General features: G+C 49.8%; 1 protein-coding gene across 2 annotated transcripts in view; it reads right to left on the bottom strand.

The window, feature by feature from the left end:
• TLL2 (tolloid like 2) overlaps nucleotides 1-15,887 on the bottom strand; it is a 120,384-nt gene that overhangs the window by 11,114 nt on the left and 93,383 nt on the right. For both annotated transcript variants that reach the window (XM_074373837.1, XM_010971122.3), the window contains 7 exons: nucleotides 14,439-14,555; nucleotides 13,264-13,409; nucleotides 12,551-12,746; nucleotides 4,865-4,990; nucleotides 3,981-4,141; nucleotides 3,186-3,366; nucleotides 1,712-1,837 (listed from right to left, as the gene is read on the bottom strand). In XM_074373837.1, coding sequence (XP_074229938.1) covers nucleotides 1,712-1,837; nucleotides 3,186-3,366; nucleotides 3,981-4,141; nucleotides 4,865-4,990; nucleotides 12,551-12,746; nucleotides 13,264-13,409; nucleotides 14,439-14,555 — 1,053 coding nt within the window. The remainder of the gene's footprint in view (nucleotides 1-1,711; nucleotides 1,838-3,185; nucleotides 3,367-3,980; nucleotides 4,142-4,864; nucleotides 4,991-12,550; nucleotides 12,747-13,263; nucleotides 13,410-14,438; nucleotides 14,556-15,887) is intronic.

Here is a 15,887-nt window from a genome sequence, read left to right as displayed (position 1 = left end):
CCAATCAGTACTCAGTACTAGGTACTAGTGCTAGGTACTGAGAGGGCGCTGCGGAGGTACCACCACCAACTCCAAGGCTGCCCTGGGCTTCAGGCTGCGACAGCTGGAGGGCGTGGCTGAGGGTGGGTCAGAGGGAAAGGCAGCTGCCAGGAGGCCCCTGCCCATGGCTGCCTCTGCTCTGCAGCCACACAGAGAACAGGTGCCAAGAGGGGTGGCGGCTCAGACGCAGGAACTTGTGACCAACTGTGTCTGTGTCAGCGCTGGACTTGGAGGGGGAGGGGTGCTCTGCTTCTGAAGATGTCTGAGCTCATTTTTTAATGTTCCGGGGAGGCCCTGACCAACTCCGTTCTGTGACGCCCCAGCCAGAATCCCCTAGGTTGGAAATGTGTATCCCAGAGAGAGTGAGACAGGAAGGAAGGGGACAGGGCACAGCCACTAAAGGAATGACAGCAATTTAACACCAAAATGGTGGACGATTCACCTCCTAGTTGGTCTTGAGGATTAAGAGGTTTGACTTCTAGTAGACCTTGAGCTTCATTATATGCTCATTGTAACAGCGTGATCAAATAACATGCCCGCAGGCGCCAGGACAGCCCCAAGGCTAAAAACAAATGGGTGGTGGCCCAGTTCCTGGTAATCTCAGGCCCTTCCCCTGGGCAATTGGAATGGTCCCACTTGGAAGCTGTGAAGCTACTGAGACCATAAAAACTGACAACACCACGCCTAGTGGCCCCCGCACTTTGGAGGCGGCCCACACTCTGTCTATGGAGTGTGTACCTACTTTTACTTTAACCTGAGCACCCAATTCCCACACCTCTTTCCTTGCCTTACACTATGCAGTATGTATCTCTCTAAATAAATCTACCTTTACTCAACGGTGGCTCGCACTTGAATTCTTTCCTGCGTGAAGCCAAGGACCCACACTTGGCGGAGCACATCCCAGGGGCTCAACCGAGACCTGGGACACAGCCCTCCTCACGCCCTACATCTGTTTTCCTGCATCAAGAGGACATGAGGTCCTCGGTCACCCTGGCATCCGTGCAGGGCTCTGTGGTGGGACCAATGCCTAGAGGCCTGTGTGTTTATGGAGATGCTCAAACTCTCTTTGCAGGGCAGGGTAAGAACAGAATAACTGGGCAGGAAAAACCATCTGGCCCTGAAGGATTCCCAGTAGTGAAGGGAGCAGGGAGCAAAGTCTTCCCCAAATTCTATTTTACTCTTGGACCTGCATTTGCCTCAGTAGGATTATGACATAGATGACTGATATTTATTGACATTTCAAGTGCTTAATAGGTGTCAGCCTGTCTGAAATACTTTCTAAGCATTTTCTCATTTAACCCTCACAAAAACTTCAAGAAGGAGGTATGTTTAGCCCCTTTTAAACAGACGAGGAAACTGAGGCTCAGAGAGGTGAAGTAAGTCGCCCAAGGTCACACAGCTATTAAGTAGCAGAGTCAAGATTTAAACCTAGAGGGTCCGATTCTGGAGTTATTGCAGTAATAACTCCAGAAGAGCACTCGAGGGCCGCTGTGTGCCTCTGGAAGGAATGCCTGCCCTGGGGAACCACTCTTTAGCAGGCAGGTGGGAGGAGGGAAGGCAGATGTGGAGCCTTCTCGCTCAGGGCTCCGCAGACAGGAGGGAGCGTCCCTGGCTCTGGCTTTCACGCATGCGCACATGCGGGCAGCTGAGGTGGCCCGCCGTCCAGCCTCACCCTCTTTGCAGTCGAGCCCGTTGTCGTGGAGCCGGTAGCCGTTTCTGCACCGGCACAGGTAGCTCCCGAAGGTGTTGACACACTCATGCTGGCATCCGCCATTGTCCTGGGCACACTCGTCCTTGTCTGGGGAGATCAACGGACTCTCCTAAGAGGAACCACCAGCTTGGGAACGTCCCTCACAGCTCAGAACCCCGCTCAAAAGCAGTCTCCTCCAGGGAACCTCCCAGATTGCCGGAACTCTGATCATCCACTTAGGTGGGCAAGGGTGGGGCGGCATCTCTTGGATATTATCTGGCCCTGGTATATACTGAATTTCCCATGCTCCTAAAGCACTTTGATGTGTATATATGTTCTCCATCCCTGCTCCCCGCCAAAACCAAGGAGCTCCTTAATGGATAGGCTATTAATAATAAATTAATAATAATAATACCCATGTACTGAGTATTTACTATGCAATGGGCACTGCCCCAGGCACTTTCTATATTATACTCTCTATATTATTGAAGTTAATTCTCAAACAGTGTTAGGAGGGAGGTATCTATGCCCCCATTTTACAGGTAGGGAAACTGAGGCTGTGAACACTAAGGTGCCCAAGGTGACTCAGTGCCCAAGTGGCTTGTGTGACCCAGATTCATATTCTGCAACCCCACACCACCTCCTGCCCATGGAGCAGGTAAGCCTGCGAGCTGTGGCCCAGAAAGCCCAGTGCCAGCCTGGCTCCTCTGCTTTCAGCTGTTGTGACCTTGGTAGTCCTTGATGTCTCTGCCTCAGTTGCCTCACCTGTAAAGTGGAGTCAGTAATGGTATCCTTACCGCATAGGCTTGTTGAGAGGAGGAAACAAATCAGTACAGGGAAGGCACTTAGAACAGCGTCCAGCCTTGAGTAAGCGTTAGTTTTTATTTATCTACAGATGGACTCAAGTGGCCGCTGTATTATTACGGTCCTTGTAGCTCAAGCCGGCACAGTATGCAGCGCTGTCCTAAGCCAGCTTCCTCCTGGAATAACCGAGGACCCACCTCCATCCCCACCTCCCCGCACAGGGATCTCTTCAGGGGCCAGCGGTGTCTCCCTGCTGAACACTTGGCATTTTAGTTTTGCCCTCTTATTTCATGAGGACAACTAAGAACCTGTGAGAGATGAAGGCCACCCAACACTTCAGCACTGGAACCACAGGCTAGGAAGAGGCCAGGAAGCCTCTGCCCAAGTGGCTAGGGGGAGCACAACCCTGCCCACACCTTGGTTTCACACCTCTGGCCTCCAGAGCTGTTGTTTTAAACCACCCAGTTTGTGGCAGTTTGCTGTGGCGGCCCTGTGATGGTGGAGCCACCACTCTATACAATCCCAGAACCAAGGCAGAGATACTGTGAGGGCTGGAGCAGCGGGCAGAGAGGGGTGGGCAGGTGCCCCGAGGCTGGGCACCTGCAAAGCCGTGCTGCCCTCAGCCTGTGGCCTCACCCCCAAACCCGCGCACCTGAGAAGAAGTGGGCCCTGAAGCCGCGTTTGGAGACAGTGCTGTCGGACTTGAACTCCACACGCATGTTGCTGCTCTGCGAGGTGATGACCTCGGGCGTCTCGGAGCCGCAGAACTTGCCGTGCAGCCTGGCGTCGGGGGGCAGGCCGCTGCGCACCTCCACGAAGTCGTACTTACACACCTGCGAGGGAGCGCCGTGGGGAGCCGCCCTGTGCCCCCACGTCCCCACCCCAGACCCTGGAATACTGCAGGACCCCCTCCTGAGAGCTGCACCCTGCCAGATGGGCAGACGAGCTCAGCCAGGTCCAGCGGGAGGGTCCTCTCCACTCTTACTGGGATGCCTCCCGCCCAAGGCGCAGACAGGGGGCACGCCCGATCAGCACCCTGGCTGTAGGGCTCTGCCCGGTCTCGGCTGGCTGACTTGGGTCATTCCATAACCACTGTCCAAAGGAAGGAACGGGCTATTTATACCGTCCTGGTCCCCAGCTGCATCTCACCCCCTCCGCTGGACACTAAGCCCCAGGTTCCTACCCCAGGGGACGTACCTGTCCTGACCACCTCCCACCCCCAAGACCTGCTCCCTCCTCTCTGGTCCTGATTCTCCTTGGATGCGTCAGTGACAAGAGGATAAAGCATTCCGTCTGCAGAGGGGGAGCAGCTGAAACTGCAGCACCAGACCCTCCCCAGATTCTGCCCAGCTACGGCTCCATGACCCCGGGAGGCCACCTCACTGCCCGCGGGGCCCTGAGCCACATCCCAACATGACCCCTACTCAGTTAGAGCACAGGAACATACATCGTTGCCTTCCAGTTCAAACACTTCAAACTGAAGGGAAATCCGGTACTGAGCCGGGGCCACCACCTGCCAGACACAGTTTTTGTTTGTAGGATACTCCTTCGGCCACCCAGGGCTGGTGATGGTCCCATTCAGCTTGGTAATGAAGCCGCCACAGGCCACTGCACGGGGAAACAGAAGCAAGATTCATTTGGTTTTAGTTCCAAGTGACTGTGATTTCCCCCAAGCAGCAGTAAGCCCTGCTGTTCTCTAATAATAATTTTAAAAATACCTAGACCATCTGAACTGATTAATTCAGCATCCTTTCTTCTAGTCTGTTTCAACTGAGGATTTGGAGGGTTGGAGTTGAGGACAAGCCTTTACTGCTTTAAAAAAAAAAAAAAGACAATGTATTTGTGCTTACTTCTCACCCAGTGGCATAATTGGGGACATCACATGGCTTGGGCCAAGGAAAATTGGAAATGTTTGCAGCAAGCTATGCAATGTCCCTGGCTTCCATAAACAAGGAGAGTCACGCAGGTGGGCAAGAACAGCACCAGCCAGGTAGAAATGGAAGGAATGAATTGCACAATTGGTTGAGGCACACCAAAGTGCTCATAGTTATTCTTTGCTTTTATTTTCTACCTTAGCAATCATGTGAGTTTCACATGGTCACAGAAGAGAATGAACCACGGCCCCACTTGCACAGTTGCGAGGGTGGAGTTGCATAAAGTCATCTCATGTGTGTGACTTTATTGAGTTGCCTTTCCCTCCAGGAAGTAGGTGAATCGCCCACCACGACTGTCCATTGTGCCTGCACAGCTGCCCCATCTCTGTCTGCCCCACATCTCCTAAGACTTGTCCCCCACTCCCTCTCATTCCCGCTTGGCAGGTCCAACACCAACCTTCACACGCCTTCTTGTCAGCGGCCAGCTCGTAGCCAGGATCACACGCGCACTTGTAGCTGCCTAGCGTGTTGACGCAGCGCTGCTCACACCCGCCATGATCTGGCCAGGAACACTCGTCCACCTCTGTTGGGGAGGAAGGTGACCGGGTTTTTAAATCATCACAAAGCTGCCCAGTCTGTTCCCTGTCACGTTCCACATCCCGGGATTCCCAGCAAGTCTCTTCTAAAAACAAGAAAGACTCCTGGTGACCACCTTCCAAGGACCACCTGTCCACGTCTGAGAAACCAGGAACAGCCACAGCAAGGGGTGAGTTCTTGACAACATGCAAGGGTAACTCACTAGCCAGAAGCGGGGCTCCTCTGAGCAGGGACCAGGCCTGGATCACCTCATTCCTGGAACGGTTCAGTATTTGTTTGTGACCTTAGGAAATCTCAAAGTTTCCATACCAAAGGCTTAATCAATTTTAATGCCATAAAATTGAGAATCCCTCCCTCCAAAAATGTGGAACTTCTCAGGACAGTAAGCAAAGAGTAAGGAGAAAGGGACACATTTCTAGATGAAAATGTGTAAGTATTTCCTAGGGATGGAGCCAGAATCTGTGACTCAGCATTGTAATCACAAATCTGAAGAGATATGCACAGGAAGATCATCAAGTTTACAGAAAACACCGGGCTCTTAGGTGAGCCAGCACTTCCCAGAGACACTGCAGGAAGAGGCTATAGCGAGGCTGAGTTAGCCGGGGAGCTGGGTGGGATTCGGCATCGACAGTGTCCAGAGATGTGTTTGGGGCAATTAAATAGCAAGCAGGACGTTGTCCAGAGGAAGAACTGGAGAATCAGTGGAGAATCTCTCCAGACATGTCAGCCCATGCACACTGAAGAAAGAAAAACCCAGGCATTGGGCTCTCCCAGGAAGAGTATCAGAAGTACAAGGAAAAAGTCATTATTTTCTGATACCAAGATATGGTACATTTATCCCTAAAAAGAGCACACAAGTTGTGACCTAACAGAGCTGCAGCCTCTGTTAGGGACTGCACTAAACATGGAGACATCATCAAAAAAAAAAAAAAAGAGAGAGAGAGAGGAAAAGAAAAGAAAAGAAAAGAAAAGAAAAGAAAAGAAAAGAAAAGAAAAGAAAAGAAAAGAAAAGTCCAATCTAGGAAGAAGGATTGGCGAGCCAGTGAATGTACTGGTTCATAACACCATGGAAGGCAGGCACAGAACAAGTCCAGAGTTCACAAAATCTTAAAGACCTTGCATTACACATAAAAGAAAAGAAATCAGGACATTTTCGAGTTGGTAAAGACTTAGAAAGATCCCCAGTCCTGCCACCTCAGCAAGAATCCTTTAATAACATTTCTGGTAGATGGCTTTCCAGACCCTGCTGGAAAACACCTAGAGACAGGACGTTCATTGTTTTCAAATATATTTCTTGTCCTTTGAAATTTGAATTGTTAAAAGCTCTGACTCCTTGCCACGTCCAATCCTCTGGTCTTGCAGAAAATGCAAACCTTTCAACCATCATTGTATCCTTTTTCCAACTCAAATAAACCATTCCCTTCCAGTCCCCCTGGACTACGATGCACACAGTACTCGTCAATCTGGTTGCTCGTCACTGGGGAAAGGATAGTTTTTAAATATCCCATTATTGCACATAGTGGAGAGAAACTTAGGTGACTCTAAGAATGATGTGTTCTTGGGCTCAACAAAAGCTTAAATAAGTTGGTCAGTAAGGGAGACTGGGTTTAGAAGACATGCTCTTGGCAAGAGGTTGACACTACCCACAGGCTAAAATAAATGTAAGTATTAAGTTTGCTAAAGTAGTAACAATCCTGCAATTATTTATTACTTTACAGTAGGCAAGGCACTTTGACATTTGCTAGAAAGTATAAAAGGCAGAGAATCGACAGTAATAAGAAATAGAAAGAGTCCAGTCTTTAGAGTGAGCCAGACAGACCTGGGTTGAACTGACTCAGTGGGTCTTCCTTTAATAAACTGAGCAATTTGACCTTTCTGAGCCTTCCTCCTGGTTCAAAATGAGAGAAACAGCTGCTTTTAGGGTTATGGTGATTGAAAATGATGCCTGTGAGGTACGTGGCGTACAGCTGCTCTGTGCACAGTAGGTGTCCCTATGGACAAGAGCAGGGTTGCTTTTGAAATTCCAGTGGGTGGAGAGACACTGTGATGCGGGTAGTGAAAGACCAGGTTACCTGCATCCCTGAATCAGGTACGGGTAGAGGAGTGCAGGCCTGAGGAGGGAGAGAGACAAGGCGGGAACAGAAAGAAGGAAAAGGCATCAAGGATGGACCAATGAAGGAAGACTAGATGGGCAGGAAGGCAGCACGGCAGAGTCAAGAAACCGGCAACTGGCAGGTGGGCAGAGGAGGAGGGCAGAAAGGAACCGAGGGAAGAGCCCATGAGCCTAGAACAAGCTAACCAAAGGGCCAAGGTGGGTGGCAGAGGAGATGGATGCTTGAAGACGCTAGGGCTGTGGGTGGGACACACACGTCAAACGCACGAAGGGGAGGACCACTGATGAGTCTTCTGGCACCAGCGTAGCCTCGTGGAGGAAGAGAGGTTAGTGGATTGGATTTGCTAAAAGCAAAGTAGTTCCTCCAGAGACTAGAAGGGGAGAGTGTTTGGCCCAGGAAGGTGGGTGAAAGGTATACATCTATACCTGAGCTCTGTCCAGAAAGAGCAGAGTGATGTTTGGCTATTTCCAACCCTGCTCCAGCTCGGGGAGACAGGGTGCCCTCTGCAGCACCTGCATGGTGGTGAAGGAACATCTGCTTCAAGCCATGGGCTCATGCTTGCTCTGGGCTACAGTGGCCAAGGCCAAGCCTCCCAGAAAAGTCTGGGAGAGCACTGGGGTGGGAGAAGAAGCCGAACAGAGGTCAGCTTCGCATAGCAGGACTCTGGCTTCTATGCCTTCTTCATTGAAAGAAGGCACCGTTCTGAGGATAGATAATGACATGGCCCAGGTAAGATCCCCCAAATTGTTTCAAAGACAGGTAAGGAAAGGGAAGGCAGGGCACATCCCTAAGCTTCTCAAGTACCTTGAGGGAAGCCAGTCCCCCACATCAAACACCCCATGAAGGGCCATCAGCTTTGGGACCATGGAATGTGGGGACCAAGGTGGTAAATCCTTACATCCTTTATGTGGGGAGCGAGGGACCGATGTGGCCCTGCCAACCCTCAAATGCACTTGCTACCTCCCAAAGGAAGCAGAGACGCGAGGTGCTCTGCTTGCTGCCCAGCCAGCAGGCTCCGAGAGGGACTTCCATCTGGCACAGGAGAGTGATGAGGAGGCCAACTGGCACCCTGGTCAGTGCCATGTGCCAGCTGGGCCCTGGGCAGAGACTCCAGCCAGCTGGCACCAAGGCAAGGGTTTCTTTGGCTGGTCCACCTCTTCTGTGTGGCCTTTGTAGTTACTCTTCCAGTTTCTTTCACTGGAGAAGTCCTGACACATGCACTGGCCGCTGTGTGCTCACAGGACATCCTACTGACGGCCTTGCTGGAAAAAGGCTGGCAAAGGAACTGGCTGTGTCCAGCTTGTAGACGGGTGCTGACCTGGGCCAGACCCCACGTGACTACTGAACACTTGCAAAGTAGCTTGTCTAAATGCAGGTGTGCAGTGAGTGTAAAACACACTGGATTTCCAAGACTTGGAGTGAAGAAAAACCCCATAAAATCTCTCATTAATTGTATGTATATTGATTACATATTAAAATGATAGTATTTTGATATATTGAATTAAATAAAATATAGTATTAAAACTAATTTTGCCTCTTTCTGCCTTTCTCTCTCTCTCTCTCTTTTTTTTTTTATTTGGTAAGTTGGCTGCTAGAAAGTTTAAATTACTTATATGGCTTGCATTTATGACTTGTCTCCTATTTCTTTTAGACACTATGGTCTCTGGTCTCATTCATCCTCCTGGGAACCCTGAAAGGTAGGCAGAGCAGGGAGCAAGAAGTCCAGTCCACAAATGAGGAATCTGAGCCTTCTTCATTCATCCGTTGGCCCGTAAGTGTTTACTGAGGCCACTGTGGGTCTGGCTCTGGAAATAGATGGAGAACAAAGCTGGTAGCATCAAGTGTCAGAAAGGAAAACTGACCTGCCTGAGAGCAGGTAGCTGGTAAGAAATGCGGGCAGGACTAGAACTCGAACTTTAGATGTAAATCCAGGGCCCTTTTTCTATGCTCCCAAGGCATGGAGAAGGCAGAAAGGGGACGGGTGTCAGAATCAAATCACAACACTAATGGAAAGTTCACATCCCTTCACCTTACTTCCCGTGGCTTTCAGGTCTCTCTAGAGGAGAGAGAATGAGCTGCCAGGTCCTATGCCTCTGGGGTCTAGTTCCAGCTCTTCCACCTCAGAACTTCAGTTTCCTCACCTTTAAAGTCAGGGTGATAATAACACCAAGCAAGGGCTTGTTCTGAAGACACAGTGAGGTCACAAATGCCGCTTCGGGCACGCTCAACTGACGTCTTTTCCTTCTCCTTTAATATGTCCCAACGAGGTTTCCACCAGACCTGGTTCCTCTTTTAAGATCCAGGGTCAAGGTCAATGCTGTATGTTTCTTCTTGTCTAAATGTGTTTCTCTGTTGTCCTTCTTGGCATAAAAAAGACATCAAGCTGGGCCTGTGCACAAAGTTAATGTGGATGGGCCGCAATTAACACCTCTACAGGCACCTAAAAAGAGGTTTGCACATTGAAACGTCCTTGAAGTATCTAGGCTGGGTACCCTCTGAGGTCCTCACTTCACACAATACCATTGCCCATTGGCTCACAGGTCTTCTTTGTCACTTTGAGCTCTTGAGGACAATGACCATGTTTTCCTCTGTCCCCAGCCCCTAGCACAGCCCTTCTGATGACTGAATAATGTTAAATGTGGAGGCAGGAGAAGATGGCATCTTCTAAGCAGCAAACAGAGCTGGTTATCAGTTACTCAGAGCAGGACAAGGCTCTCGACTCAGTCCCTTACAAACCAGCTTAGCATCCCACAGAGAAACATCTTTCTCCATTGCACTGACTGGCATCTCCAGCAGGGTTGCCACCAAAAAAGCAGAAGCCTCAGTTAAAGTTGAATTTCAGGTGAACAACCAATTATTTCTTAGTATGGTATGCAATATTTGGGACATATTTATACTAACTTTGAATTTAACTGGGAAAACGTTTTATTTTTTAATTTGTTCAATCTGGCAACCCTAATCTCCAGATTTAGCTGGTGCTCTAAAAACTGTAATGCTGATCATGAGCAGAACCAGGCATGAGGTATGGGTGGGCCAACTTGTTACCAGTTACCTTACTGGAAAGAAGCCCCAACACCTAATTTACAGACCTAGGGGTGGAAGTCGGGGAGGAGAAGGACAGGAGAATTAGAATAAACAGAACTAGAATAAAATCTCACGATTATTTGTGACATGGTAAGTAATATAAGGTCTCCCAAAGTCATTTACATCATAATCCTGGAACCAACTGGTAAATCCATTACCTTAACCTGACGTGGCAAAAAAGGACTTTGCAGATGTGATAGATTCAGGTTCTTGAAATGGGAGATTATCCCGGATTATCTGGGTGGGCTCACTGTAACCACAAGGGTCCTTACAACTGAAAGAGGGAGGAGGAGAGTCAGGGTCAAAAAAGGAGCCGTGAAGATGGGAACAGAGGTCTGAGATGCAGCCTGGGAAGGGCTCGGCTGACCTTGCTGGCCTGAAGATGGGAGGGCACCACCAGCCAAAGAAGTGCAGGGGCCTCCCCTAGAAGCTGGAAAGGCAGGGAAATCCGACCTGGAGAACTGTAAGATGATACATTTGTGTTGTTTGAAGCCACCACATTTGTGGTCATCTGTTACAGCAGTGATAAGAAACTGATACGTGGTGACAGCAAGAAGGAATTGTCGCATCATTTCTTCCAGAGAGAAAAATAACCACTTCCAAGGCTCCTTCTCTAGCAAAGACAATTATTGGGACTAAACATGATACCATGTGTATTCACTAAATGCTATTAGTTTTCCTCCTGACAATAACTCTGTGATACATGGTAGTGCCATTTCTACAGGAGGAGGGAATGGGGCTCAGAGAGGTTTTATAACTTGCCCAAGGCCACCCAGCCAGTGTGGCTGCTCCTAAATCAGACAGGGTCTTTCCAGGCTGGGAGACCCCCAGCACGTGCAGGCTGGGCCAGGGTGGGATGGGGACTGTGAATTTCCAGACAGCTCAATTAGGACTGCCACACTAGAACCATGAGCTGATCTGCATTTGAAATACACTTGCTTTTGTTGTTGTTTGTTTGTTTTTGCTTGTGAAAGAATTAAATTTTGTCTCCAATCATTCAAGAGCATTATGATTCTTGTTCTGTTTCTGTTTGGGTTTGCTTGTCCCCAGATGCCTCCAAGCAGAAAAAACTGACAGTCCCATATACTTGTGTGGCACTTTTCAGCTTATGAAGTGTCTCCACAGCCATCATTTCATTGGGGCTTCAGAGCTGGTTGGGTAAAACAGGTAGATTTCCTTCTCTCTGTTTCACAGAGAGGAAAACTGAGGCTTCCATAAGGACAAAGGGCTGCCTGCTCAGGGTCACACGGCTTGAAGTGGGTTCTTCTGACACTATCTGCTCACCTAGAACCTTGGAGAAGGGGCTACAGAGGAGGCATATGGGGAGGCTGGGAGTGAGGAAGAGACCAGGGTTTCTGAGTTAGCACAGCTAGGAGCCCCAGGAGAGGAGGGAAAAAGGGAAAGCAGCCACTGGACAGGGGACCCCAGCTGCAGACTGGATATCTCCACTCTGGCTGCTGATGCGCTGGTGGGCGCCCAGTCACAATGCGTTGGGGAATATCCAATATATCCTCTCAGGATGTGGTCTGAGGAATTCCAGGGCCAGCAGAAAAGGAAGACCTGCTCATTCAATGGAGTCTTAGGAAGCCCACTCTGCTGGGGCCAGGAACACCGGTCTTCCCACACCATTCTGGGTCCGGTTTTATGGAAACTCCTGAGAGCAGTAGGTCCCTAAGGCAGCTGGGAGGTTTGTTCTGTAAACACCACACTCTCTCAGCCTCCTCCCCAGCCCCGTGCACTTGAGAAAGGCCTGTAGACTTGGAGCTGATCCTTCAGGAGCTGAAGACTTGGGCTGCCTCTCTGGCCCACAACGGGGAATGCAAGGCAATGTTCTAGAGTCTGAGCTTAGGAATAGACTGTGTTTGGCTTCTTTGATCTGCCACTTAACTACCTGAGTGACCCTGAGCAGCCTTTCTCAACCCTGATCAAATGTGATCCTAACCCAACTCAAAGGGTTAGTTTGGGAATTAAATGACACCATGTAAACCTTGCACAGTCCCTGGCACACAGTTAGTGCTCAGTTAATGGTGGTGACTACACACGTACATAGTTATCAAAGCTAGTTTCAGTAAGGTTCATTAAGTTGCCCTTGTAAACTTACAAACCTCTTTTCCAAGTGCAGCACCACAACTTTCTGCCACATAGAAAGAAGCCCAGGCTAAGCCTGTTCCTGAGTCAGCCGGGAACTCTGCTGGGGAATCTACTCACAGCTCTGAAACAGCTCGCTGCCTCCCCACTGCAGGGAACCTTGTTTGGTGTGAAGGTTCCGTAAGAGTTTTGTGATTCTTAAAGCCAGGGGGTTAATACCTCTTCCTGTGACTAAAATGGAAACAACTGCTGATTCATACCCTTGAAAAAATTGGCTGCAAAGCCCGCTTTATTGATAGAGGCATCGGACACAAACTTCATCCACATTCTGTTGGAGCTGGACTTCACATCCTCCGGCTTCTCATAGCCGCAAAAGTGCCCAATCAGGGCGCTCTCTTCCGTGGGGCCGTCGCGGATTTCCAAATAGTCGTATGCACAGCTGTCGTGCCTTTCGATCTAAACAGAGAAACAGTGGAAGACAGCGGCTTCACCTTAAGGTTTTTGATTTATGAAAGGAACCCAACTATCACTCTCAAAAACCTAGAGGCAAAACGACCCAAGTGTGTCTTGGGCTTTTCCAAGCTGCCTCCTAATTGTGCAAGTCAAGGGTGAATCAAGCTGCAAAGAGACTAAGTGATGATAAGCAGGAAAGAGCAAGTCAACAAAACATCCTGGGATCCCACCCTAGACTTTCACTTCGGTTATTCCCCTACCCTCTCCAGCAGCCTTCAGAAAGGAGGCGGGTGCGATTTGAAAGCCTGCAAGAGGTTCTGATACTAGATGTTCCGGCAAAATGCACCATGGGCTTGAAGTGTCCTCTTAGTTTCCTGTTGTTTCCTGTTATCGATCAAAAAAAAAAAAAAAAAAAAAAAAAAAAAAAAAAAAAAAGGGAACCCATCTTTAAAGAGCAGAGTGTCTAGCAAAAGTTGGTATTTACTGCCTCCTTGGGAAGAAAATCTTAAATTGTACTCACCTCGAAAGCTTGGAAGGTCAGCCCCACGTGAAACCCCTCGGGAACCGTAATTCTCCAAACACATTCCTTGGAAGGTCTGTAGTCATCGGGGTAGTTAGGAGATTGAATCTGACCCGCGTCTTTGTTAACGTCTCCCCCACAGGTAGCTTTAGAAAAAGAGCCCGGAGGAAGGGAGTCCAGGTCAAAGCTTACTAAGGAAGTTGGGTGCCCACTTATCACCACTAGGTGGCTCCACTTGCCAACATTTTCACTTCCATCCAACCAAGACTTGCCCAGAGGGGCATAATTTCGTTTGTTTGCAACTCTGAATTTTTCTCATATAAAGAAAATAATCATGTAGAGCAGTGGTTCTCTGCCTCTGCTGTGCATCCAGTCACCTGGGAGACTTTTCGAGCTAGGGGAGCCGGGGCCACATTCCTAGAAGTTCTGATCAAGCACGTCTGGGAAGCTCTGTGCCGCGGTGACATTTGAGATCTCCCGGTGATTCTAATGCAGAGGGTGGAGGACTGCTGGTACAGACGTGTGAGTGAGCACGTGCACACATGCACACACGCACACACGCACACGCACACTATTTCTTCTATAAAAGCAAAATTTTGGCCTCTCCAAAATCACAATTTAAGCCCCTAAGCGGCCTTAATGACTATCTAGTCTTTTCCTTTGGTAGGGTGGGCACAAGGGTAACTAGCTAGAAAAACCCAATATATAGAACCAACAGAACAGAATTGCCCTGGTGGTGGCTGCCACAACCCAGACCTATTGGTTCCCTCAACTCAGCCACCATGGGGGTCTCAGAGGCCCTTCCAAGAAATATAGTTGGAAATTCCTGGACATTGTCCAAAGTCCTCTTTTCACAAATGAAATTCAGAGAGGCTGGATTCTTCGCCCAGGGTCACCCAGCAATTCAGAGTTTGCTTTGATTTCCACGGGATTCTTTACCCCTCAATACCATCCCCTTTGGACTGGAGTGAGGGTTCAGCTGGGCGGTGACAGGTAGATGACACCTGTCCTGAAGCAAGCCCAGCTGGCCTCTCAGCTTCCAGAACACGGGGGAAGGGGACGGTGGACTCCCCAGCCTAGCCCACCCTCACAGCTCTGGCAGCTGCCACAGAGGGACACATTGCTGCACACGAGGGACAGAGCATGTCAGGAGCCACATTGCATCATGAACAAACCTTCGTACACGGCGAAGAAACCCTTGCCCAGGATGTTGCTGCTGCTTCGGAATTCCACCCAGAGCCGGCTGTCTGTGGAGATGAGGGCCTCTGGGACTTTGTCACCACAAAACCTACCTGGGAGGCAAAATAGCACGGTCAGGCTGCTGGCAGGCAGCAAGAAGGGACTCAATGAGGGCAGAGAGAGGGCAGTGTTTCTTCAAATGTGGTACAGGGTGAGCGATAACCCTCTCTGTGACAGCTCATCCTGAAGAACATACAGGATGAACAGCTGGGATGGAAACAGTCAGACACCTGTGTGTCTCCTCCAGGAGAGTTCCAGACTCCAATCAGTCAAAGTACCCAGAGTGTCGCCCAGGCACCCCCTTGCCTCCCACTGGTTCTTGCTGAGATGCTGAGGGTGTGGAGGGATGGTGGTCTGAGAGAGTGATGAAGGCCTCCCTGGAATTTCTATTACATACATATCCTTCTGTTTGGGGGCTTGCCTATGTCTTCCTTGCTGTAGGGAAGGGTTGCCGGAGGACATATGACCACGAAATCAGATCTTCTTGGCTTTTCAATTTCACAAGCCTGGTCACACTACCAAAGATTTGGGAAAATACACAATGAATAAGAGCACATTCCCGCACGCCTGTCATCTTAGAAAGATTCCTAGGACGGAGGAGCAAGGGGACGGAGTGGGGGAGGGGATTGGAGTGGGCACATGGAACCTCTGGAAGGGCCTTGTGCCCTGGGAGGGGAGGAGGGTAGAGACCCCAAGGAGGTTTAAGTTGCTGGGAGAAGCAGCGAGCTGTACCCCCTGGGCAGTCCTTAGAGCCTGGAGAGGCAAACCAGACCCTGGATTCCCCATGTCTCACCTGGGGTCAGAAGAGGAGTATCTACACGGTTTGTTAAGATGTTAGGCCAGGTGACGGGCATGCAGGGTTCTTCCGGCAAAGCATGACCTGATGGCAGCAACATGGCTCCTGGGAGGGGACGGAATCGACTTTCCCACAGCCCAGAGGATCTGGGAGCCAGAGAACATCTCCGATAGAATGCCTTCTGAGGAGGTGTGGACTCGGCCCCATTGTGAACTGGCCTAGGGTCAGGACAAGGGGAGGCACAGCAGCCACTTAGATGGACAGAGAACTGGAGAGCAGAGGGGGATGAAGACGTCCCAGCAATGCCAGTGGGATGGAATATGGATGCCTTCCCAGCCACCATGCCCTGGCACAAAGTGTGCCTTCAGCCTGGTGGAAGAAACACAAACTGACTGCAATTAAGTTCCTACAACCTGATGGAAAACGGCTGATAATTTGAACTTGTGTTGTTAAAAATACAAATAAATGTATATTTCTTAGACACATGGGGACATTGTGTGAAATTTGGACCCTTCACAGAGGAAAAGGGGGAAGGCCGGGCCTTCCCGGAGCATGGTAATCCTTGGCCATATAACTTCCAGTGCCACAT

This window comes from Camelus bactrianus, chromosome 11 (genome assembly GCF_048773025.1).
Source record: "Camelus bactrianus isolate YW-2024 breed Bactrian camel chromosome 11, ASM4877302v1, whole genome shotgun sequence".
NCBI classification, from domain to species: domain Eukaryota; kingdom Metazoa; phylum Chordata; class Mammalia; order Artiodactyla; family Camelidae; genus Camelus; species Camelus bactrianus.
Note: the sequence above shows the minus strand (reverse complement) of the source record. Positions and strands in the feature narration are given on the sequence as shown.